General features: G+C 41.5%; 1 protein-coding gene across 5 annotated transcripts in view; it reads left to right on the forward strand.

Moving 5' to 3' along the window:
• Nucleotides 1-23,186, forward strand: part of cep350 (centrosomal protein 350) — a 36,551-nt gene that overhangs the window by 1,245 nt on the left and 12,120 nt on the right. The window contains exons 2-31 of one of the 5 annotated variants that reach the window (XM_061778045.1): nucleotides 4,482-4,567; nucleotides 4,670-4,716; nucleotides 4,950-5,058; nucleotides 5,206-5,356; nucleotides 6,137-6,756; nucleotides 6,864-6,977; nucleotides 7,062-7,169; nucleotides 7,560-7,676; nucleotides 9,523-10,256; nucleotides 10,372-10,490; nucleotides 12,931-13,904; nucleotides 14,032-14,173; nucleotides 14,648-14,769; nucleotides 14,877-15,010; nucleotides 15,324-15,453; nucleotides 15,637-15,800; nucleotides 15,935-16,045; nucleotides 16,163-16,237; nucleotides 16,354-16,469; nucleotides 16,618-16,692; nucleotides 16,789-17,003; nucleotides 17,126-17,316; nucleotides 17,570-17,848; nucleotides 17,935-18,084; nucleotides 18,173-18,333; nucleotides 20,078-20,200; nucleotides 21,581-21,813; nucleotides 21,945-22,135; nucleotides 22,275-22,416; nucleotides 22,921-23,081. In XM_061778045.1, the coding sequence (XP_061634029.1) occupies nucleotides 4,486-4,567; nucleotides 4,670-4,716; nucleotides 4,950-5,058; nucleotides 5,206-5,356; nucleotides 6,137-6,756; nucleotides 6,864-6,977; nucleotides 7,062-7,169; nucleotides 7,560-7,676; nucleotides 9,523-10,256; nucleotides 10,372-10,490; nucleotides 12,931-13,904; nucleotides 14,032-14,173; nucleotides 14,648-14,769; nucleotides 14,877-15,010; nucleotides 15,324-15,453; nucleotides 15,637-15,800; nucleotides 15,935-16,045; nucleotides 16,163-16,237; nucleotides 16,354-16,469; nucleotides 16,618-16,692; nucleotides 16,789-17,003; nucleotides 17,126-17,316; nucleotides 17,570-17,848; nucleotides 17,935-18,084; nucleotides 18,173-18,333; nucleotides 20,078-20,200; nucleotides 21,581-21,813; nucleotides 21,945-22,135; nucleotides 22,275-22,416; nucleotides 22,921-23,081 (6,090 nt within the window). In that variant the 5' untranslated portion in view covers nucleotides 4,482-4,485. The remainder of the gene's footprint in view (nucleotides 1-4,481; nucleotides 4,568-4,669; nucleotides 4,717-4,949; nucleotides 5,059-5,205; nucleotides 5,357-6,136; nucleotides 6,757-6,863; nucleotides 6,978-7,061; nucleotides 7,170-7,559; nucleotides 7,677-9,522; nucleotides 10,257-10,371; nucleotides 10,491-12,930; nucleotides 13,905-14,031; nucleotides 14,174-14,647; nucleotides 14,770-14,876; nucleotides 15,011-15,323; nucleotides 15,454-15,636; nucleotides 15,801-15,934; nucleotides 16,046-16,162; nucleotides 16,238-16,353; nucleotides 16,470-16,617; nucleotides 16,693-16,788; nucleotides 17,004-17,125; nucleotides 17,317-17,569; nucleotides 17,849-17,934; nucleotides 18,085-18,172; nucleotides 18,334-20,077; nucleotides 20,201-21,580; nucleotides 21,814-21,944; nucleotides 22,136-22,274; nucleotides 22,417-22,920; nucleotides 23,082-23,186) is intronic. The other 4 variants (XM_061778047.1, XM_061778049.1, XM_061778048.1 and 1 more) reach the window with 4 other exon arrangements.

Here is a 23,186-nt window from a genome sequence, read left to right on the forward strand (position 1 = left end):
AGATCAGCCCTGGGAGCAATCCCACAACCACACTGTTAGACATGTCATAGGGTTTTGACAGTAACTTACTGGCAACAGTGTCAAATCAATGTTTCGATTCATTGAGGTACTGATGAGTCACACAACGTAACCGGGAGCTCGTTTGGCTTGTAGAAGTAGGCCAAATTGAACAATCATCAGGAAGTACATGCTTTTATTTAATGGAACTGAAGTCACCATGTAATGCTTATTGTAGCTTCACTATACAGCAGAACTTACCGGGATGTCACTCTATTTTACACTGTATTGTGTCTTTGGTAAATCTGTCCAAAAACATGAGAAAGCTATTTCTCAGTCTTATTGTTAGCTGTTTGTGAAATTTCGTGATCGCGCTACATTCTCATCTCCCCCCCTCTGGTTTTAGGTATACACATCGTGACTAAGCTGGAAATACAGTGGGGCAAGAAAGTATTTAGTCAGCCACCAATTGTGCAAGTTCTCCCACTTAAAAATATGAGAGAGGCCTGTAATTTTCATCATAGGTATACCTCATATATGAGAGACAAAATGAGGAGGAAAAAAAATCCAGAAAATCACAGTGTCTAATTTTTAAATAATTTATTAGCAAATTATGGTGGAAAATAAGTATTTGGTCAATAACAAAAGTTCATCTCAATACTTTGTTATATACAAAGAGGTCTAACGTTTTCTGTAAATCTTGACAAGGTTTTCACACAACTGTTGCTGGTATTTTGGCCCATTCCTCCATGCAGTTCTCCTCTAGAGCAGTGATGTTTTGGGCCTATCACTGGGCAACACAGACTTTCAACTCCCTCCAAAGATTTTGTCTGGGGTGAGATCTGGAGACTGGCTAGGCCACTCCAGGACTTTGAAATACTTCTTACAAAGCCACTCCTTCGTTCCCGGGCGGTGTGTTTGGGATCATTCTCATGCTGAAAGACCCAGCCTCGTTTCATCTTCAATGCCCTTGCTGATGGAAGGAGGTTTTCACTCACAATCCCACGATACATGGTCCCATTCATTTTTTCTTTTACACGGATCAGTCGTCCTCATCCTTTTGCAGAAAAATAGCCCCAAAGCATGATGTTTCCACACCCATGCTTCACAGTAGGTATGGTGTTCTTTGGATGCAACTCAGCATTATTTCTTCTCCAAACACGACAAGTTGATTTTTTTACCAATAAGTTCTATTTTGGTTTCATCTGACCATATGACATTCTCCCAATCCTCTTCTGGATCATCCAAATGCTATCTAGCAAATTTAAGACGGGCCTGGACATGTATTGTCTTAAGCAGGGGGACACGTCTAGCACTGCAGAATTTGAGTCCCTGGCAGCGTAGTGTATTACTGATGGTAGCCTTTGTTACTTTGCTCCCAGCTCTCTGCAAGTCATTCACTAGGTCCCCCGTGTGGTTCTGGGATTTTTGCTCACTGTTCTGGTGATCATTTTGACCACACGGAGTGAGATCTTGCGCGGAGCCCCAGATCGAGGGAGATTATCAGTAGTCTTGTATGTCTTCCATTTTCTAATAATTGCTCCCACAGTGGATTTCTTCACACCAAGCTCCTTACTTATTGCAAATTCAATCTTCCCAGCCTTATGCAGGTCTACAATTTTGTTTCTGGTGTCCTTTGACTGCTCTTTGGCACAGTGGAGTTTAGAGTGTGATTGTTTGAGGTTGTGGACAGGTGTCTTTTGTACTGATAATGATTTCAAACAGGTGACATTAATACAGGTAACAAGTGGAGGACAGAGGAGCCTCTTAAAGAAGAAGTTACAGGTCTGTGAGAGCCAGAAATCTTGCTTGCTTGTTTGTAGGTGACCAAATACTTATTTTCCACCATAATTTGCTAATAAATTCTTTAAAAATCAGACAGTTGATTTTCTGGATTATTATTATTTTTCTCTCATTTTGTCTGTCATAGGTGAGCTATACCTATGATTAAAATTACAGGCCTCTCTCATATTTTTAAGTGGGAGAACTTGCACAATTGGTGGCTGACTAAATCCTTTTTTGCCTCACTGTATAACCAGCACTGGCTGCTTCCTGTTTTCTCTGTCAGAAGAGGAGTGTGTTCACCTTAGGGCAATGTCATGTGATTCATATGACCAAACTGCATGATGTCTCCACAAGTCTCTCTCTCAAAAACAAAAACAAAAAACACAAACTAAGCAAAAAGTATTCTTCTACAATATGAGCCAGTGTCTTTGCAGAGATGAGAGGGCCCTCAAAGGGTAGTTGTATTTTTTAAACTGGATACCTAGTTTGGATTCTATATGGCTGCTGCACTCTTGCATTGCAGGTCTTTTTAGGTAAACATCACACACATGACATCCTATAATCTTCAGTTTCACCCTCCCTCATGCAGAGGAACACACTGTTGTAAAACCAGTTTTAAATGACAAGTTGACATAACGTTGCTCTCTGTAGAAACTACTAATAAGTGTCGTAGCAGAGGGTATTATGTAATCACACCTGGCAATTTTATGTACTTGATTGTTTGTGTTCTTTATGTACTGACATCTAGGACAGTTTTATCTGTAATTGGCTCAGGCTGACTCATGTCCTTGTGTTTTATTTTTCATTTTCATTTGCCCCTTTGGTCTGAGAAAGCCAATTGTTTTGGAAGTCAAAAGCGTTTGTTCAGTGTCAGGATACAGAGGACCCCTGTTATTAATTAACACTCTGCTAAAAATTATTATAATTGCCAAAAGGCGCTACAATACAATAAATATCTGACTTTTTTTGCCACGCTACAGAAAATCTTAAATGGGCAAGCATTTCTGGAAATAATGGAGGCTATATTAATAGTTAAACCGTTAATATACCACAAACTACAGGGTGATTGAAAAGTAACTCCCTATTTTTAAGTACTTGTAATTTATTTCTGAACCATAATTCTTAAAAGAAATTAACATGAGAAGAAAGTGTATTGCATGGAGTTTTATTTAAAATTCGATATGGATGCCAGCATTAGCCGCCTGGGAACTGCATTAACTGATTTCACAAGGAACTCTTGTGGGATGGAAAACATAACTTCTCGTATTCGCCCTTCAAGTTCTTCCAAAGTCGTTGGTTTGGTAGAATAGACTTGCTCCTTTAATCATGGAACAGACACAAAAAAAAATGAGAAAAATATTACAACATATTAATAAATTAAGGCACGGTGAATGACTGGTTAGAGCGTCTGCCTCACAGTTCTGAGGACCGGGGTTCAATCCCTGGCCCCGCCTGTGTGGAGTTTGCATGTTCTCCCCGTGCCTGCGTGGGTTTTCTCTGGGCACTCCAGTTTCCTCCCACATCCCAAAAACATGCATGGTAGGTTAATTGACAACTCTAAATTGCCCGTAGGTGTGAATGTGAGTGTGAATGGTTGGTTGTTTGTATGTTCCCTGCGATTGGCTGGCAACAAGTTCACGGTTAGGGTTACCCCGCCTCCTGCCCGATGATAGCTGGGATAGGCTCCAGCACGCCCGCGACCCTAGTGAGGAGAAGCGGCTCAGAAAGTGGATGGATGGATGAATAAATTAAGTATTTTAAAATAGGGAGTTACTTTTCAATCACCCTGTATAATCCCAAAACATTTCAAATGCATTTCAAATGTTTACAAACATCTTCAACCATTGAGGTACCCTTAAAAATACAGCACAGTAAACGGCATACAGCTAAGCATGTACATGCGCAATGTACAGTACCTGTTGTATGTACTTTTCAACAATTCTGATGATGAAAAAATGACTAGCGGTCAGTCCAGTCCAATGTAAGAACACAAAACATTTGACTGCATGGTATTACAAGGTAAGTAAGTCAATATTCTGTGATTGAAGGTTTTTCTTTTTGCAATTAAATAGTAAAATAAAAGTGTTCTTCATATCAATTCATCATAACATTTAGGCCTGGCCTCGTGGAAAGAATTGTTTATTTGTTGGCTATATCCAATGTTGTGTTGGTCATACTATAGAATAATTTATTTCTTGTTTGCTGAAGATAACAAACTTCCTCCCAAATAATAACATGCTAAATCACAATCGCAATATTTGTTTAAAAGAAACCAACAACAAAAAACTTACCATTAAGGGTATTTTCCCAAATCATTCAGCACTATTCCTGATTGATGCCACGTGATGTTGTGGCTAACTACACACAAGTTTGCCTCAGAGATTTTTATACTGTTTAGCCACGTTGGCTAAAAGGTTTCATGACTCGGTGCCAACCCTGTATATTTGTGTGATAAAAAGGATAAGCGGAACGGAAGATGAATGAATGAAAAGGGAAAGATTTAACACCAGCCATATAATATACAGTATTGTTTGATTTTGAATCTGTTGCGGTGGGGAATTGAAGCAAAAGCATGAAAATGTGTTGTTGTCCAAAATAAGTACAGACAGTAGTATATGCACAGTACTTGTTTCATTCTTCTTTTTTCCTATTCTAAATCTCAGCTAATCTCCATAACCTTTGTCTAACCTTTTCTGCAGTTGAATGGGTGAGATGAGAAGTAGTAAGAGGGCTCTGCCCCTTGGTGTCACAGTTCATCAGCACACAGATCACAACATTGATACAGGTGCATAATGAAATAAATTGTTCAGTTTTCATTAAATGATATGTCTGGGATATGACGTTAGATTTTCCTCGTCTGACGGTCATAATTATCTTCCGCTTTCAGCAGATTTACCAACTGCATGGAAGAGTCTGCCTCAGTCCAAAGCTGCTGTAAGTATACAAAAGAGCAATTTTGTGATGCAGAACAAAAATATTTTAGTCGTCCACCTTTAAGAAATAAAACCATTGTAACATTTTCAATGCAGGTGTTAGGATGATTAGGTTGTTGTTGTAATATATTATTGAAGGCAAAGAGGATACTTGCAGCACCAAACTAATACTTCAGACAGTGGATCAATAACATAACACACAGCAAATGGTATGATATTATTGTGTCTGTGTAGCTGCGACGAATAGAGAACCATGTGGAGGCAGTTCCTGGGACAACAGCACTGCTCCTGTCTGTTATGGACCCGCCCAAGAAGAAGCTATCAGTGTCAGTCCGCAGCAGAGGTTAGTTATTCCAAAACGTGGCTGAATCATGGTATGACAAATTGAGACCTAATATCGCTAAAATTATCATTCTATTTGAAAAACTAACAGACTTTAGTTTGTTGAATTGTGATATTGGATATTAACGTTGCGTTCTCATCACCACAGATGAGACGAGAGGGTCCTCGAAGTCCAAAGAACATCGTCGGTCAAGTTCCAAAAAGAGACGCTCGCGCAGCCCACTAAGAAATACCACGCAAGACAGCAATGTTAGCCAGCACAATAGTATGGCGCTCAGGGAACAGCTGTCTTCGTATAGGTGGGTATTAACAACTTGTTCAACATTTTCTCTCTGTCCTATAAGATGTGGTTTGTGGTAATACAAAGTGCTAATATGTTCTAATGAGATTGGTTTGAATTTCAAGTCAAGTTTTGAAAACCATTCCAATGTACTATGTTATCTAGTATTATAATTTATATCACATTTTAGATGACCTGAAAAAGGTGGTTGTCAAGTTGTATTATGTTGACTGAAAGTTGCAATTTAGAAATTACAGGTACATCTCAATAAATTTGAATATATGTATTCCAATTGTTGAGATGGCGTACCTAAATAAATTGTGCAACACAAGCCTGCAGATGACTATAAATGTGACTTTTTAGCTGAAAAAAGGCAATAGGGACATAGCCTGAAGCCTCATACAGTTCCACTACGAATTTGAGAACAATAAATCACATCGATAGTGGTCAATAAATTTGAATAAATGTAATTTATTGAGCTGTACCTGTACATGTAATGTCAACTTGAAATGAGGAGCAGTAACACAATAACATGTTATGTTTCTAAGCAATAACACAATATCAAATCAAATGTGCACAATGGGGAGTATAGTTTTCTGGGTTTTTTTATTCATTTATTTATTTTTGCATATATTAGAACCAGTCTTTGGTAATGTCAATTAATGGGGCCACATGTTTGCATAAACATTTGTAAATGTGACCATCCATATGAGAGCTCAACCTCCATATGTGCGAATGTTGAATTAAGACTAAATCTTGATCCTCTTCACTGATCCAATGTAATCTGGTTTGTCTCCAGAGAGACCGCCCCTCCATCACCACCCTCATTTGAGCTGGAGGCTTATTGGCTGCAGTCAATGTCAGGGCCTTTGTCCCCATCCTCTGACGCTCTGTTTAGGAAGCCCGTCTACCAGAAAGACATTTCGGACAAGGGGACAGATGGGCACCAGGACATCACACGCTCTGGAGACTGTACAGAGGTCTGCTACCTCAATGACCAGCCCACTGTAGACACCCTGCAGACTTATGCCAACCCGTCACATGCAACAAGTTCAGTCCCAGCTATAGAGAACAGCAGTCCCGAGGCGCAAATCACCCTGAGCGTGGATATTCAAAAGTCCCGCACGTTTCTACCTCCTGCCTCTGACTTGATATGTAGATGGGAAAGCACTCCTTCCACTAGTCCAGGCTCAGATTCCCAGCGTTTGGAAAACCTGAGGCGACACCAACCGGATGAGAAGCTGGAAAAGCTTAAAGAGCGTATTCGAAAGCAGGTTAAACATCAGGAGGAAACTGCAGAGAAGGAAAAAGTGTTGAGCCGTCTTGAGCAGCCACTAATGGCCACCAAGTGTAACAATGGGGGCACTACAGCCAAAGTAAGGAAAGTAGCAGCTGCACCACAAGCGCCTACTTACAAAGGTATCATTAACCTCGCTTATTTGATTGCAATTCTTATTATAGTAGTAGTAGTATTGTTTTAAAATTAGTTTTCTGCAAATGAAGATTTAAGTTGTTTACTTGCTCAGGTTTCAGCAAAACTGAGACAAGGACCCGTACCCCTCGTGGGAATGCGTTAAAAGATGAAACGCTTCATAGCTTAAACAGGGACACGTGTAAAGACCGGTCAAAGCAGTTTGCTGGTAAGACACAACATAAACATTTGAGGAATGGAGCGAGACACTCAGGGGCAGAGGTCTTACATGTTTGTTGTGTTGATGTTACAGAAAGCTCACCACCCAGGCTGCTTCGGGAAAGGCATCGTTCTGTAGAGAGAGAAAATAAACCAACCAGAAAAATCCACAAAGCTGCCTCTGGCAAAAATGCAAAAACAGGTCGGAATAATTTTAAGGCTTAAGCATGTTTGCACTTTGGCCAAAACTGACGCCCTGATGTTTTTTGTGCTCAGATTATTTTTACGATAAACAAATCTAGGCACTAAATTGTGTCACAAATACCAGTTTTCTGTCTCACATCTGTGCTTTCTGTGAAGTTCTCTTTCATCTTGGCTTATTTAAGTTCATTCATGAAGCCATAAATAGCTCTGAAATCTGCAGCAAAGTTCATGTGATTCTTCAGATCTATTCAAAGAGAAGCTTGTTTGTCGACATGTATCTTGATTACCAGGAACTGCTTGAACATTTCTGTGGGTTTTTGAATTAGATCATTTCTATTATACCTGTACTTCACTAGATAGGCAATAAGACCTAATATTTTTGTTGCAGTGATTACCCCTGCTTCCTGGCGTGAGGGCTTGAAGCTGGTAAACAAGGTACTTGGTACAGCTCCCAAGAAACCAAGGGAGAAGAGGCACCAACTCGATGACAAACCACAACAAACAGGTTGGAGCCAGTGAACTATTCCATTCATACGTTATGGGACGATACCCATGTTTTGTTTTTTTCTTTAAAGGTCCCGCATTTGCCAAATCAACCTTTTCTAGTATTTAGGATGTAATATTGTCTCTATGGTGCCTCAGTAAACATATGAAATACGAATTAAAATCGTCCACGCGTTCCTGAGTTTGACATTTTTCTGCTGAGAGGCCAGAAATCTGGTCATTTGAATTTCTCGAGCTTATCTACATCACTCGCTAAGATCTCCACCTTTCCACTCCCAGCCAGTGCTGTCAACATAACAAACAGGTGTGCTATCAAAAGTGGGTGTTCTACACGGAGGCAATCAATCAGAGGAACGGGGGCGGTCTTAGCCAAATATGGACAAAGCGCATACAAAACTGGGTCACATAGAAGTAGCTGTCAGAGGGGCCTTTCCTGGACACTCGTATGACAAAACCCAAGGTGATTTTGAAATGAAATTGACACTTATATGAAGTTCATGTTAGAGGGTCACTCTATGGGGGTCTAAATAGCCAAAATATGGGACCAAATTAGGCCATTGGAGTATAGACAGCTGACTCAGCCCAACTGTAATCTTGCCATTTTTGCTGTTTCTCAGATGATAATCTTGTACCACTTGGCAGAGTATCAACATGCAGTGTGGTCAAAAGCGAAAAATAATGTAGAGAGATAAAAAAAAAAAAAAGTGATATATGTTGAAGTGCTTTAAGCAGCCATTCGGATCATCTTATTCTGATGTCATAAATACAACCTTTCCATTAGTTACATCCACAATTTGCGTGACAAGTCTTCATTGCTTAAAAGAGAATTACTATTTTAATGTGTCCTCACTGCAGTCTCCTCTACGGTCCAACATTTTTGCAAAGGCTGTTATTACATGGGATAGAGTCCATCCATGAAATTGATGGTGTATATACATGCTTTGAAATCTTTATGAAGGTTAGAATGTCCAAGACATGCAACACACCAAAACAAAGCAGCTTTAATAAATAAGTCCATATACTTGTCATCTTCCTCAAATTGTGTCCTATTAACTTTGTCTCTACTCGCTGCCATTGACTAGAAGGAATTGAGGTTGACTGTTTTGGTTGGGTGAACAATGAGTTGTGGCCTGATTTGATGATGAGCTTGCTCCCACTGCAGGCGGCAAGAACCCTGGGGAGTGGTAGAGTAGGGCATTGGCAGCCAATGAAGCCCGGTTCAACATAGCGTGGTTCACAACTGTCTGGATTAGATTCTTTAAAATCTAGACTGCGATTTTCTGTTTGGCACGGATTGAAGTTGGCATGGCAATCCCCCACCTACCCATAAATTACTTCCATGCAATTTCATTGTATGCTAGGTGACAAATTGAATTTTCTTTTCCTTCTTAAAAAAAAAAAAAAAAAAAAAAAGTCAAATGCATAGTTATGATGAATTCAATGATTTGTGTATAGTTTCAACATACGCATATATATTATACACATTTCTTCAAGCAATTTGACGAATAATCGGCTCTCCACTCAGATTTGAAGCTATGTCATTATGCACTCAAGATATTTAATTGTACATCGATATTTTGAATAGGCAGAACACAGATCGCTGTTGGATTGGATTAAATTTGTTTTGTGTGTGATTTGACACAACAAAATTGTCTGTTTTTGTTCAGTCATTCAAAAGAAAGTTAACTAGTTTAGCTGAGCAACTTGCGCAAATATACCAACTGCATGATAAACAATTGGAGGATGTCTATATTGTGATGTTCTGTAACCATGCATTTCTTGTCATTATTTAAATGTTTTGACCCCCTCTCCCCCCCCCCCCCCCCCCCCCCACACACTTTTTACAGCTTCCCATTGGCGTTCCAATATTGGAGGCTCTGAAGCAAACCACCAATCTCATCCTACAAGCACAGACAGGAATCACTGTGAATTTCAGGGTCAATCCAAAAGCCACTCCACATCCCTTTCTAGCCCCTCGTCTGCTGGTCCAGACAAGTGCCCAGTGCCTTCACGCAAAGACTTATTGTCAGCAGACATCCAGGCCATATTTGATGACCCACGGCTTGAGTGCAGAGCATCTGAGGAGGGGGAGAGGTCTCGGCCAAGATCTGGGAAAGGTAAGGGCAGTCAGAGGGGGAATGCAAGGTCATTGTCTCAAACAAGGACTCCTCTCTCCTTCTCTGGAATTACGGTGCCAACATATGGCACCTCAAGAGGCTGCCGTAGTGCCAACCCCTCCCCAGATCGACCAGAGTCGACTAATGTGGCTCAGGAGAAAAGGCGCCACTATGATTCAGATAAAATTCGTCAGTACATTGTTAAGCAGAAAGAGGCGAGAAAGAGACGACAAGCAGAAGAGAAGAAATCCTTGAAAGAGGAGTCAGACAAAAGAAACCAGAGGCTGCAGGAGCTCTACAGGAGGCAAAAGGAAATGGCTAAAACTGTAGTCACTCCCACCGAGGCAACCGCGACTCCTTGGCAGAATCGATATAGAGAGGAGACCTACAACCTTCTGAGAATGGATGAGACCCATCTAGAAGAGGCCATACAGATGCAATCATCTGTTGCATCAAATCAACTGGTATTTTTTTTTAACAAACTAATTTGTTCCATTCTTAAACTAATGCTTTGTCAGATTTGTTGGAGAAAGTTTGACGAAATTGTTCCCCGTCTCCTGTTTTATCTTTGCATCACAGAGACCAATGTACCAGCCGTCTGGAGAGTCTGATAAAGAGAATAAGAAAATGGACCTACCACAGAGCCCCTCAAGCAGTGACAGGTCTTTGACCGATCAGCTATCTCCTCAATTAGCCAGGTAGATCTATGGCAGATGACATCTTTTAGCTGCGCAATAATAATTATACGTGTGCTGCTTTTCTCCTTTTTTAGAGAATTGTAACTATAGATTTTCCATACCTTTCCTTTTGTACCCTTCAAGGCTTGTAACGCCACATTCATCATACAGATAAAACTTCTGTTACAGTGGAATATTGATACTGCAGGGCTCGAGACTGCAACCAAATTAGTCCCATATGTGACTTTTTTTTCAGCTTGTGCGATTAAAAATTTCATCTTGTCACATCTGTGTGATCTCCTCCTGCACGAGATAGAGAGAGCGAGAGGTGACTGTTTGACGCAGTCTCAATCACTGTTGTGAATTCCATTCATTCATTCATTTTCCATACCGCTTATCCTCACTAGGGTCGCGGGCGTGCTGGAGCCTATCCCAGCTATCTTCGGGTGAGAGGCGTTGTACACCCTGAACTGGTCGCCAGCCAATTGCAGGGCACATATAAACAAACAACCATTCGCACTCACATTCACACATACGGACAATTTAGAGTCTTCAATCAACCTACAATGCATGTTTTTGGGATGTGGGAGGAAACCGGAGTACCCGGAGAAAACCCACGCAGGGTTATTAATTCCATTTGAGTTAAAAGCAACCCGCTGCAACATAATTGACTGCTTCTTTCAGATAGGACACCCTATTATCACAGCACCGTCACATTCATGCGCAGCACACGCCACAGACAGTACGCTGTTGTGTCTGGCCAGTGGAGTGGCCACCACATTCCTATATTGACGCTGGCCTGCAACCTATTCATTTTAAATGACGAGAGTGAGCTGTCAACGCATCTGGACTACTGGTGAGCAAGCTTGCCAGTCCGGTAAACTCCTCCCGCCGCAAATCACGCACATCTTTTCTTTTTGCATGCAGCATTATCAATGCTGCTATATTTGTTATATATATTAAAATAAAGTGCAATAGTTGCAGTAGTCATGATTTATCCATGTTCTGTTATGATTTTAAATAAATTGGTTTGTTTTGCAAGTAAATAATTTGCAATTTAATGTAATCATAAACGGGCCGTACGGTGATTGACAGGCTAACACGTCCGCCTCACAGTTCTGAGGGCCCGGGTTCAAATCCGGCCTTGCCTGTGTGGAGTTTGCTTGTTCTCCCCGTGCCTGCCTGGGATTTCTCTTGGTACTTCGGTTTTCCTCCCACGTCCCAAAAACATGCACGGTAGGTTAATTGCAGACTCTAAATTGTCCGTAGGTATGAATGTAAGTGCGAATGGTTGTTTGTTTAAAGGTGCTCTGCGATTGGCTGGCAACTCCTGCAGGGTGTACCCCACTTCCTGCCTGCAGTTAGCTGGAATAGGCTCCAGCATGCCCGCGACCCTAGTGAGGATAAGCGGTGTAGAAAATGGATGGATGGATCTAATCATAAACAATACTTTCATATTGTGGTGGTATACTTATGTCATTGTTTTTTGATGTATGTCAATCATATTGTTGTGGTAATGCTCAAAACTAAGTGATTTTCCCACGGAAAGAGGGTTAGGAGCCTTTAGAGCTGGCCCACCTGATTTGAACAAATAAAAGCAAATAAAAGTAAAGGAGGTGTGCCATGGGTACAGATTTTAGCAAAAATCACGGAGGTTGACGAGCATGATTTGCTTTCGCGGGCCACATAAAATGATGTGGCGGGCTGCATCTGGCCCCCGGGCCTTGAGTTTGACACCATGGCTTAAGGCCTCTTTATACTCCCGCGCTTGCGCGGCCGACAACGCCCGCATTGCATCACTTGACCGATGCATTGGCCCGCGCTACACCTCTGCATCATTTGACGCTCGCACAACAAAAATTGTTGTGCGCGTAGAATGCCGCGGAGATCGTCTCTCGTGATTGGTTCGTTTTAGTCACATGCTGTCCCTTGGTTCGACATACCATCTATGCCGCCTTGATCGATTTTGCAGCATAATTAAAGGTATTATCTGGTCTTCTAGGTCCTTTTGTTCTAGCAGACACTGTTCCACGGTCGCCATTGTTGTTGCTTTGGTCCTTGAAAGGAAAGGAAAAACGGCTACCGGAAATGGCCAAAAAATGCAGAACACCCTGTGGTGTCCTAGCCAATACCAGCCGTAGCGACACCCCCGACTTGGAGGAGAACATCAGTACATTTTCAGAACTGCGCGCGTGGGTTGCATTCGAGTGTAAAGGCAAACTGCGCGCGGGATAGCCGCAGTGACGTCAGCGCGGTCACAGCCTGTGCAAGTGTAAAGAAGCCTTTATTCTGGTGTGATTTGTTTTTCTCCAGATGTCTTCATCTTCTGCTCATATGATGATAATATTTAAACATTTACTTTAAAAGGATTGCATTTCAGTGCAATCTGCAGGAGACAAATTGTATAGTTATAATGACGTGGGGTGAGCTGCTTACATCTATTTTGTCATTTCTGTTGTAGGGGTGATTTGGATATTGGAGTTACTTCTAGACTTAATCCTGACCTCAGCCCAGCTGTTCAATCCCTCTCTGCCTCCAGCACTGGTGCACTAGAGTGTACAAGCTACGGCCCTCTCCTTTCTCGCCCTCTGATGCTGGAGAACACAGTAGAAGCTGGTAATGTCAAGCCTGCCCATGCAGAAACCCCCACCTGGTCTCAGTCAAGGAGATCCCGCATTGACGCCCTCAAGGCCACGGCCATCTCCCTCTCTAACCGCATAGAGAGTGAAGCCCGGCAGATAGCTCGGGTGGGAATCAACTATGGTGAGGCAACGTCTTTGGAAACGGATATTTTGGCCCCAAGGTCCACTTGGGCAGATCTTGACGAGAGAGGCTTGGCACCTGGACATGGCACATTTGAAAATAACGACTTGACGTCGAGGATCCAGAAACTTATAACAAGCGCAGGTCTTATTCCATATAATAGCGCCTCCCTTTCGGGAGCTGGGAATTTGCACACCTTCAAAGGGCAACCACAGCAAATTACTGCTGATCGAACAGAGTACTCATCTAACAGCTATAGACTCGATAGGAACCAAGTCAATGGCTTAGAGGGAGCAGATGACATGCCTCACATTAGACCTTATAGACCAGCTGAGGGCAACAGGGAGAATAGGACAGATCTACACGACTCAAGTGGAGGTTCTATCAGTGAGGGTACCATCCTGAGTGAGGGGAGCTTCAGTAAGGATGAAGTGAGCCCTCCACACCCTGCCAACAATCATGTTCTGAGATTAACAGATCGCTCCAATGGCTGTGCTGGTCAAAGAATTGAAGTGCAACACCTCACTGACTTCCAGAAGGAGGCCGCCAAGTGCTTGGCCCTCACGTCACCATTAGCCCCACAGAACAGCAGTAAAACGCCCTGGGAGGAGTTGAACAAAGGAGACCCTTTCAGTGTAATCAACATTTACTTAAAGAACCTCAATGTTAAAGGTTAGTTTACTCATAATTACCTCTGGATGACACTGCCTGGTGCCCATTTATGAAAAAGTGCAAGGATAGTACTTCTTGCATGTAGACAAAAAACACCTGAATATTTCTCTTGTTTTCCCTTCCGCAGTGAATGACAGGAATTCTCCATCTGCTTGCTCTTTATCATCTGGAGATTCCCACAGAGATGCAGCAGTCTATGAAGATGACTTTGTGTCATTTCATAGCAGCGGAGTTAGCCAACAGTCAAAGAACAGTTGCAGTCCACATAGGTGATTGAATCAATAATAAATACAATTATTTTAAACTTGACCACCAGGTGGCATTTATGTCACAATTGCAAAGCTCAGCTCATTTAACATTTCCTCTTTAAGGTGTTGAGGATTTTCCAGTTTAATGAAAAGACTGCTTTTGTTTCAAATAAATTATCATCTTTAAACTCTATGTGTGGCCTCTGTTAATTGCTTAGCAACTTAAAGTGCAGCAGAGGCATCCCTGATAATTTGTGCATCCCAATATATCTGTTCATGAGCTTGGGCCATCGAAACAGGAGAGCATTCCTAGCAGTAGTGCTATGGATGCCCTCTTGTTTGGTCAACTCTATCCTCAGGAGGAATGTTGAATCGCCTCATATAGCCTTATCACCAAAATTGAAAATGTTCAACTGAATAGTTGCAAATATAGTTTTGTTCTTGAAATCACTGTATTGATTAACGGTTTGTGATGTTTCTGTATTGCACTTCTAGTGTGGGAATGGAAAGTAAAAAGTCTCCACCATCTCAAGGAAGATTGGCTTCTCCTTCAGCCTTTCCCGATTTGGGTTTGCTTCAAGCTACATCCTCTCTGAAGAATGATTCTCGAAAAAATGGTAGAGTTGAGACCTGACCCCGAGGCATAAATTTTTTTAATGTTGAAGACGTGTGTTACTTTACATTGGATATTTACAAGAAACGTCTCCTGTACCTGTCTGTTCAGGTAAACTCCATTATTCACCAACCGCCCTGCAGCAGTATATGGCAGCAGAGCTCAAGTACCAGGAGTCCATAGATGAGTCATTAAGACAGCTCGGGGATGTGGAGAGGCTGATTGGTCTGCCTGTGGCTCAGCAAGTGAGTGGATCATTTGCCTTCATGCTAAATGTGAAGGAGCATTTTTAGTTTTGCTCAGGATGGTAATAATGTATGTAATATTCTTTATACTTTATTACCCTTGGTATTTGATATTTGGCTGCTCACTTTGCATTGTTGTGTGTTATGTATTTTTCACTCGTAGTAATCTGTAGAAGTGCACACTAATTACCTTTTGGGTCTTTCAGATGAGTAATTATCTGTGGCTTATTCATAAATGTTTAATTTCAGTCATCACCTGACCATTGTAATGGCTGTTCACTAACATTATCAAACTGTGCCCTAATCTTTGCAGGCCAAGCAGCCAAAGTCTCCACCATTAAGGGCATGTATGACTCCAGACTCTTCTCCTGCTGCAGATTTTTGCAGTGAACTTCCAAAAAATGGCTTTAGTGTTGGGCCCAGTAACAGCAGCAGGGCAACGGGTAAATAATCAATGTTGCAAACGTTTTCAAACCATTTACAGTTATAGCTTTAACCTTTTGGCAGGACTATTTATTAATGATAGTTAGAGAACTTGTACCATTGACCTTTTTTTCCCAGGATCATTAGTCATGAGTCAATCATGACATATCTAACTTTCTCTTCATCCCCATTCCTTCTCTCAGGTAATCTCCAGTATTCGCCTGCCATCCTGCATCAGCACGTGACTGCAGAGCTCCAGTACCAGGAGTCCATAGATGAGTCATTGAAACATCTAGGGGATGTAGAGAGGCTGATGGGTGTGTCCATGGCCCAGCAGGAGAATGCTTCATTGGTGCAGATACTGAAGGTGAAGTAAGGCCTAGGCTTTTCTTTTATTTAACAAGAAAACATCAATGACAAATATTAATTTTTTTTACTTTTGTCGTCTATAATTTTTGTTAAATGACAACTTCAGTGTGCATTTCTCTATAAATATTATAGGTCAAACAGCAGAAATATGATAATGACCTTTACGAGCAGAAGATCCAGGCTGAAAGAAAGGCTCTTGAGGCCCAGCTGCAGCGGGAAGAAGACAGGCAGAGAACAGCCAGGGTACAAATTGACACTCACACAAAAACACTTCTTTTCAGCTGTTTCTTTCTCATCTGCATAAAATACCAATACATACCAATACCAATATGATTGAAGTGCCTGTTTGTTTTTGGCCAGGCTCATGAAGAATTGCTGGAAAAACTGGTGTTAACTCAAAAAGAGACGGCTGAAGCGGCGCGTCACATCAAAGAGGTTAGCAATTCTGCGATATGGCCAATTGATTGTTGGGTCACAGCAGTAAATGCATAATTCCCAGTGTAAAAACAAGCGTGCAATATGTCACCAGTGTGCGGATTTTTGTCTTCCAGTTGACTGATCTGGCACGGACTCAGATCGAAGGAGCTCTGGCTGTGTCTGTTGTTGTGCCCGAGTCTTTAGTTCTGAGCAAGCACCAGCGGGAAAAGCAGAAGTCGGATTCTGAAAGGTAAGTCCCTTTATTTAAAAAAAAAAAAAAAAAAAAAACCTGGCTCTTATTTGTGTAGCCAGTAAAACACTAATGTATTGTAATTTATTACAGTATAATATTCTCTTACACTGATAATCACTCACACAGTTATTCATTCTGCTTCTAGCTTCCAGAGAGAGGAGGAATCAAGTCAAAGCCTCAGTCATACTGACTCACGGCCTGTGCAAAGACCAAACCTCATGTACCAGCTAGTCTTATTTACATAACACCAGTTTCATTGAATCACAGTGGACATAAGGAACAAAGTATAACGTGTCCCCCCCTCTTATTTCTTCAGTGGTGCAGACGCTAGCTGTCCCAATACCACTTCATCCACATCTACAGATCATATCAATGAGGTGAACATAGAAGAAACAGAATTGATATGGAAGAAAGAAGATGACAAGCGGGCACAGGGGGAAGCAGGCAGCAATTCAATAGAGGAGGGATGTCCCACTGCAGACAACGACTCCATTTGTAGTGAAAGCATCCCATCTGTAGCTGATGACAAGGGTACCACATAAAAAGCATACTTCCACTGAATTTAAAGCTGTTCACAACTGTCTCTGAACAGCATTCTTGCATTCCACCATGAATTACAATGTGCACTGCACTATGCTTGTCTTGTGTCTCAGAGTACTCCTTCAAGTTTGACTCGTCGAGGACAGAGGATGAGGTGGAAGAGTGCTCCTTCAGCTCTTTGCTGCCATCTAAGGTGCACCGTGGTAGTTCTTTGGAGAACAGGCCACAGCACCACGAGGATTCAGAGGATGAAGCTGCAGATGACAGCACAACTGTAGTCTCAGTGTCACATCATGTTACAAAGGTGAGAGGCCTGTTCTGGCATGCAAGTTTTGTGCACACATTTAGCACATTTAACCTTTGCTTGGAAGTGCCTCTTGTGGTTGTGATTCATACAGTATGTCTCATATTTTCACTCACAATGCATTGTCTCACTTCCTCTGACTCTGCTGTATCCCCGCTTCATCTAGTTTACATTTAACTAGCAGCTTGCATTATTGTATAGTTTTTCTTTTCCTCAACGAAAGCTTCAAATTGTTTGGCTTCTTCTCCCACAGAATCAGAATCCAAATCTGGCCTTTTCTAGTGGACAGGACAGCTTCAGCCGGTTCACCATGGGCATGGTTCGTCAGCACATGAAAGACGAGGACTTAAGACTGCAGCATCAGAATGCTCTGCTGCGTCTACGCCAGAAAGCTGTCAAAGAAAAGATCAGAACTGAGCTGGCGTGGCTGGAGCACCAGAAGAAGCAGCTGAGGAACAAGGGCGAGGATGACAAATTACCACCTATCAGGAAGAAGCAGAAGGGCCTTTTGTTAAGACTTCAGGAGGAGCAGGTACTTCACAGTTAACACCACCCAGGTATCCTAATCTAGTCATCAATTCCATTGCGCTTATGATTTTAAATATGCTATGACCCTAGGCTGAGATCAGGCGTCTTCAAGAAGCGAACAAAGCCGCAAGGAAAGAAAAACAGCTGTTGTTGAAGCAGCAAGAGGAGATTGAGCGGATGAGGACCTCAACACAGAGACTGAAAGAACGTCTGAAGTCTGCTGGGTGTGAAGTGCCTTCTGTAAGTAGTGAAACAGTTATTAATCATCCACAGAAGAACGGTTGTGCTGACTTAAAACTTAAAGAACACTCTTTCATCTGTTCCCCAGGAGACTCCAGTGTCAGAAACGCCCGTGTCAGAAGCAGCAGCACACAACATGAGATCTCCGGATGACAGCCGCACCCCATCACCGTCTCCTTCCATCTCTGCAAGTGAGACCAGCAGCATCATGCAGAAGCTCAAGAAGATGCGTTCTCACATGGATGAAAAGTAAATGCTCTTTATTGATAGAATTTTCTGAATTACTTTTTGACAACCTCCCATATCCTGGTTAGCCCATGGTATGAAATCATCAATGCTGACTGAGTTTTGAGGGCTAAAACTTGGTTAGAATCTAACCAAAATGAGACTAACAATCTTGTGGACATCTTGTGGATGTGAAAATAAGCACGGTCCGTGTTCGTCTTTAGACAAGACCAGTTTTCACAGTAATACACTTCCCCATTTAATCACTAACTGTTGCGCTGGAGGAATTTCTGATTTTTATTTTTTTTATTATTTTCTTTAGGGATACACCAATACCATTATCATTATCTGCGCCAAATCTATATACGACTGTACTCCAACTCGTGAAAAAATGCTCCAATACTACAACACCGATATCACTTTACCAGCCTGACATATACCTTCCGGGCAGGTGGCGTAGGAGCCATGTCAGCTGTTTGGAGATACTTACAGCTAGACAAGGACGCCAACATTAAAGCTGACTACAAATTTTGTTTTGGAAAATTGATGTTCAAGGTGGCCGCCTCCCTCCGTGAGTTTTGGCGGCTGGTCGCAATTTGTCGAGCCCCAACACAATCTCCGCTACGTGCTGCTCGGCTCTTGTCAAGCCAGCTGCACTACAGTCAGAAATTTGTGGCCAAGGAGGGTCTGGCAGGCGAGAGAGCTCTCATGACAAGTTTCTAGTTCTACTCTTAAAAAGTATTATATTTGAGTCAAACCTGTGGAGTTTTCAAGAAAGGTTTGTGTTTAAGAACAATATTGGATTAAAATAAAACAAATTTTCATCACATTTGCAAGATGTAATGGCATTATCAATACTTGCTTGCTCAAATGTAATTACATATAGTCGTACTCAATCTGCAAAAAAGTGGTATTGTTGTATCCCTAATTTTCTTTCTGTTCCTACTTGTTTTTGTTGCCAGTAAGTTGCATGTGATTGGAATTTGTGTGGCTTTTTGGCTTGGCTGCCAGCTTAAGTCATGTGATTGCAGAGCCTTTCACAGCTGAGGAGTTAAAAGAATAGGGTTTATTTTCCTGGGATTTAAGACTTTACCCCTCACTTCTGTCATGGTGACTATTTTGGCTAGGTGATATTATCTTTGCCATTCTTTGCAATTAAATTACTAGTGCGACTTACCTGCATGGTAACTAATATGTACTACAATATATTTGAAAATACAACCAGTACAACAAACATTACTGACATTGATCAGGATTTATTGGGGTGCTTGTTTGTTGCCTACGATCCTCTTTGAATTAATGATTGTCTGCTCTCGCGTTTTCTTATTACCACTAGCCAGCTTCTGCTCATTGCCTTACTCCCTACTGTGCAATGTGCTTACCTAACAATCACTTTCTCTCAAATTCATCAATTTATCACTGTTTCAAATACTGTAGGCATCCTCATCAAACACGCATGGCGGCTCATTTTGCTTGCATAATGAACTTATAACGTTTTTGATTAATGCATCACGGCAACATTTGAAAATTAAATGTATTCAAGGAAGCACGACTGTTTCCAACAAGACACACGAAACATTTGCTAATGTCATTCTTTTCTCTCTCTCTCTCTCTCTCTCTCTCTCTCTCTCTCTCTCTCTCTGCTTGTTTCCTTCCCTTTGTCCCCTTTTTTTGCTTTTTGTCATGTCATTCATTTGCTGTCATATTTACTACATTTCCCGTGTATGTGTGTGATTTGTTCACTTTGTTGCATGTTTGTGTGTTGTAGACACTGTTCCCCCGTCCACTGCTTCTTCTCTGTGTTCACGGCCCAGCACTGGGCCTCTCTTAGTGTCTGTCTTCCCAACCTTCATCCTAAATTCCAGCTTTTTATCTACAAGCAGTTGGACAGGTACTGTGCAGTTCTCTCTCTACATCTTCTGCCGCACTTGCACCTAGCCTGGACCCCCATCCCCAACTTACACTCACCCCCTCCTTCTCCCAATGGAAAAGCTTGTGTTCAACCGCTGGCACTGGGCCACACAAGGGTGTGGTGGAGAATGATGACTGATGTGATGAGTTTGGTGGGGTTTCTGGGTTTAATATTTAAAAAATTTTTTTGCAGGATGGCATTTTTGTGGTGAGGGTTGTTTTAAATGTCCAAGGAAAGATGTGCTGAAATAAGCTTAACTTTTGACAACTTCACATTGGATTTAAGAGTTTTCAAGGAGAGTAAATGTAGTGACACTAATAACTAAGAGATTCCAGTAATGGGCATTGAAGGTGAAGATCAAAGGTTATGCATATTGATTGTACCTTTCCTTGTTGGATGGGAAATCTTGACTCCCTTCTACAATTTGTACTCATTTCTGTGGTGTTGAATCTTTTCCTTCTCGGCTTACAAATTTAAAAGAGGTTCAGTTTGTTTCTGCACTGACTGTGGCAGTCAATAATACAAAAGGTTTTAAATTAAGCCACACTATTGCATGGAATTAAAAGAATGTATTTTATAGAGTGGAGCAGAGGTATGTCTCGTTAATGAATCCAATATAGCTTAATTGTCTCTCTTTATTGGGTAACTGTTGCACAGCTTGGGCTAATAAGTACACAGCCATTTTCTTTAATGGAAAACGTAGGTGGTTCTTCAGTATCTGATCTTTCATCAGTTTGAATTGGGAAAAGAGAGTGACCTTTAAATTAGATCAAGAATAAATGCTGAAGCGTAACAGCCTTTCTGTCATTGAAATGCCACATTATGCAACTTCTGTACCTGACTTGGTGCCTTTATATTTATTACAATACAATACTTTCAATTGGTCAAATTAAGGAAACACTGAGATGAAACCTATGCAAACAGAGGGTGTTATTATTTGCTAAATATATATTTAGGTGTAAGTTACGGTATCTTGGGGATTCAGTTTAATGCTCAAATCAACCATTCTTCCTGCTATTCTCATCGCCTTTGGTTAATGAATCTTCCTCTCTTGTATGGCTGATTAGTTACTTTTGAGAAATACCTCTAAATCTAAAGACAGCATGTCTGAAGTGAGCTTGCTGTGAAAACCGTTGTCTTGATGATTTGAATCTGCCTGCTTTGAACTTTTTTGTTATGGTAAACGTTCTCTTACTTGTACCTTGATCATTACCATTTTTCCTGGTTTGCCAATACTACCTCGCATTTTTATTCTGTCTTTAACCACATCCATTTTTTTCTCCCTTCTTTCCCTCCCCCACGTCACACACTTCATCTCTGCATTTTTCTTTTCCATTATTCCTACCATCCACCTGATAGATTCCTGACTAAGCGGGAGCAGCAGTTGATGCATAGGCGCCATCACGCTGAGGAGCTGCTGCAGTGGAAAAAGCGTCTTGATCAAGAGGAGGCAGAGGTCCGGAGGATAGAAAAGGAGGCCCTGGCTAGTTGGAGAGAGGGCGGTATCATATCGCAGAGTCGGAGCAAGGCGATATTAATCCCCAAGTCCAGTCACCATCGAAACTCAGAACCAAGAGCAGTTAGTGAAAAAGGTAGTCAAATTCTTTAATTTTGAAATAAGTCACTTGTGATTATCAGTAATTTATCTAAGATAAAAACGATCTGGCGTTTTAGTGGGTGGGAAAACTTGACTATATTTTTTTTTGCGTGGTTTTATTTTCAGAGTACATGACTGAGGATGATTATTCCTCAGCAACATCTGAGTGCAGTATACATACAGAAGGACACTTCCAGGAACCAAAAAGTCCATCCTCAGCACAAACTTCATCAGTGGCTGAAATAACACTGGCCTCCAACCCGAGCAGCCCTACAAATTACATTGATGACTTTGCTTCACTCACACTGAGCAAGCAGGTTTGTGCAACTGCATTTAGCTACTCTAAGATGAACTTCACATTGAATGTCTGTTCACACAAAATGTCTGTCCAGCATTTTCAGTACAGTTGCTACAGTTGTCTTGTCTAGTTATATATCTGTTATGTCCTCTTTCCAGTCTTCTCCAGTTAAAGGCAGCCACAAACGTGTCTCTCCATCTGATATCAGCAGTGTGAGCAAGACTCAGCTTCACTCCTCCTTCCAAATATCCAAGCAGGAACCAAATCGGCTGGTGGAAAAACCTATTTCTTCACAGACCGGTGAGTTTCTCAACAACATAACTCACACATGTAAGCATTGCAACCCGAACTCAGTATGATAGCTTTACTGTCCCTCCAACAAGATGGAAGAGGGCAAGTGGAGATGGCGAACATAAAGAACCTGCATAGCTTGCACTGTGTAGCGAGTTGCAGTGTGGTGCTACAAGCATTTTCCACTTTGCAGCAGGAAAAAGGATCACAAAATGCTTCACTCAGTACAACAACAAAAAATAATAATGGATAAATAAATCTACCAAAGCACCTTTACGTGGTTTAAAACTTGATAAATTATGTTACTCTAAATGAGTTTCTATAATTTTAATATGCAGAAATTGTGTGACAAGAAGCTTAAAACTGAACTTTAGACATAAAGAAAACATACACTAATCCCTAAAGAATTAGGTTTAAATTTGAGTGAGCCCAAGTTGGATTACACTTTGCTAATCACAGTGGTCTGATTTTCCTCTCACATTGTGTTATGTGTTATCTGCACTTGCTTTACAGAACCCATTTCAGAGCAGAGTGATATAGAAATCCGTATCAAGGCCCTGAAAGAGGAGCTGAGAAAACGCAAGTATATGGCCAGTCAGCTCAAAAGGGAGCAGAAGATGAGGCATAAGGAGCGCCTGAAGGCACAAGAGGCCAGCCTGCTCAAACAACTGGCGGTAAATATTGTGCATTTTCTTCTGATCGAGTATTTGTTTGGGTTTTTTTTGTTTTTTTTGTTACTGATTCATATTTCTGTTAAAGAGCATTCATCTGTATTTTCA

Source organism: Phyllopteryx taeniolatus, chromosome 7 (genome assembly GCF_024500385.1).
Source record: "Phyllopteryx taeniolatus isolate TA_2022b chromosome 7, UOR_Ptae_1.2, whole genome shotgun sequence".
Lineage (NCBI taxonomy): Eukaryota > Metazoa > Chordata > Actinopteri > Syngnathiformes > Syngnathidae > Phyllopteryx > Phyllopteryx taeniolatus.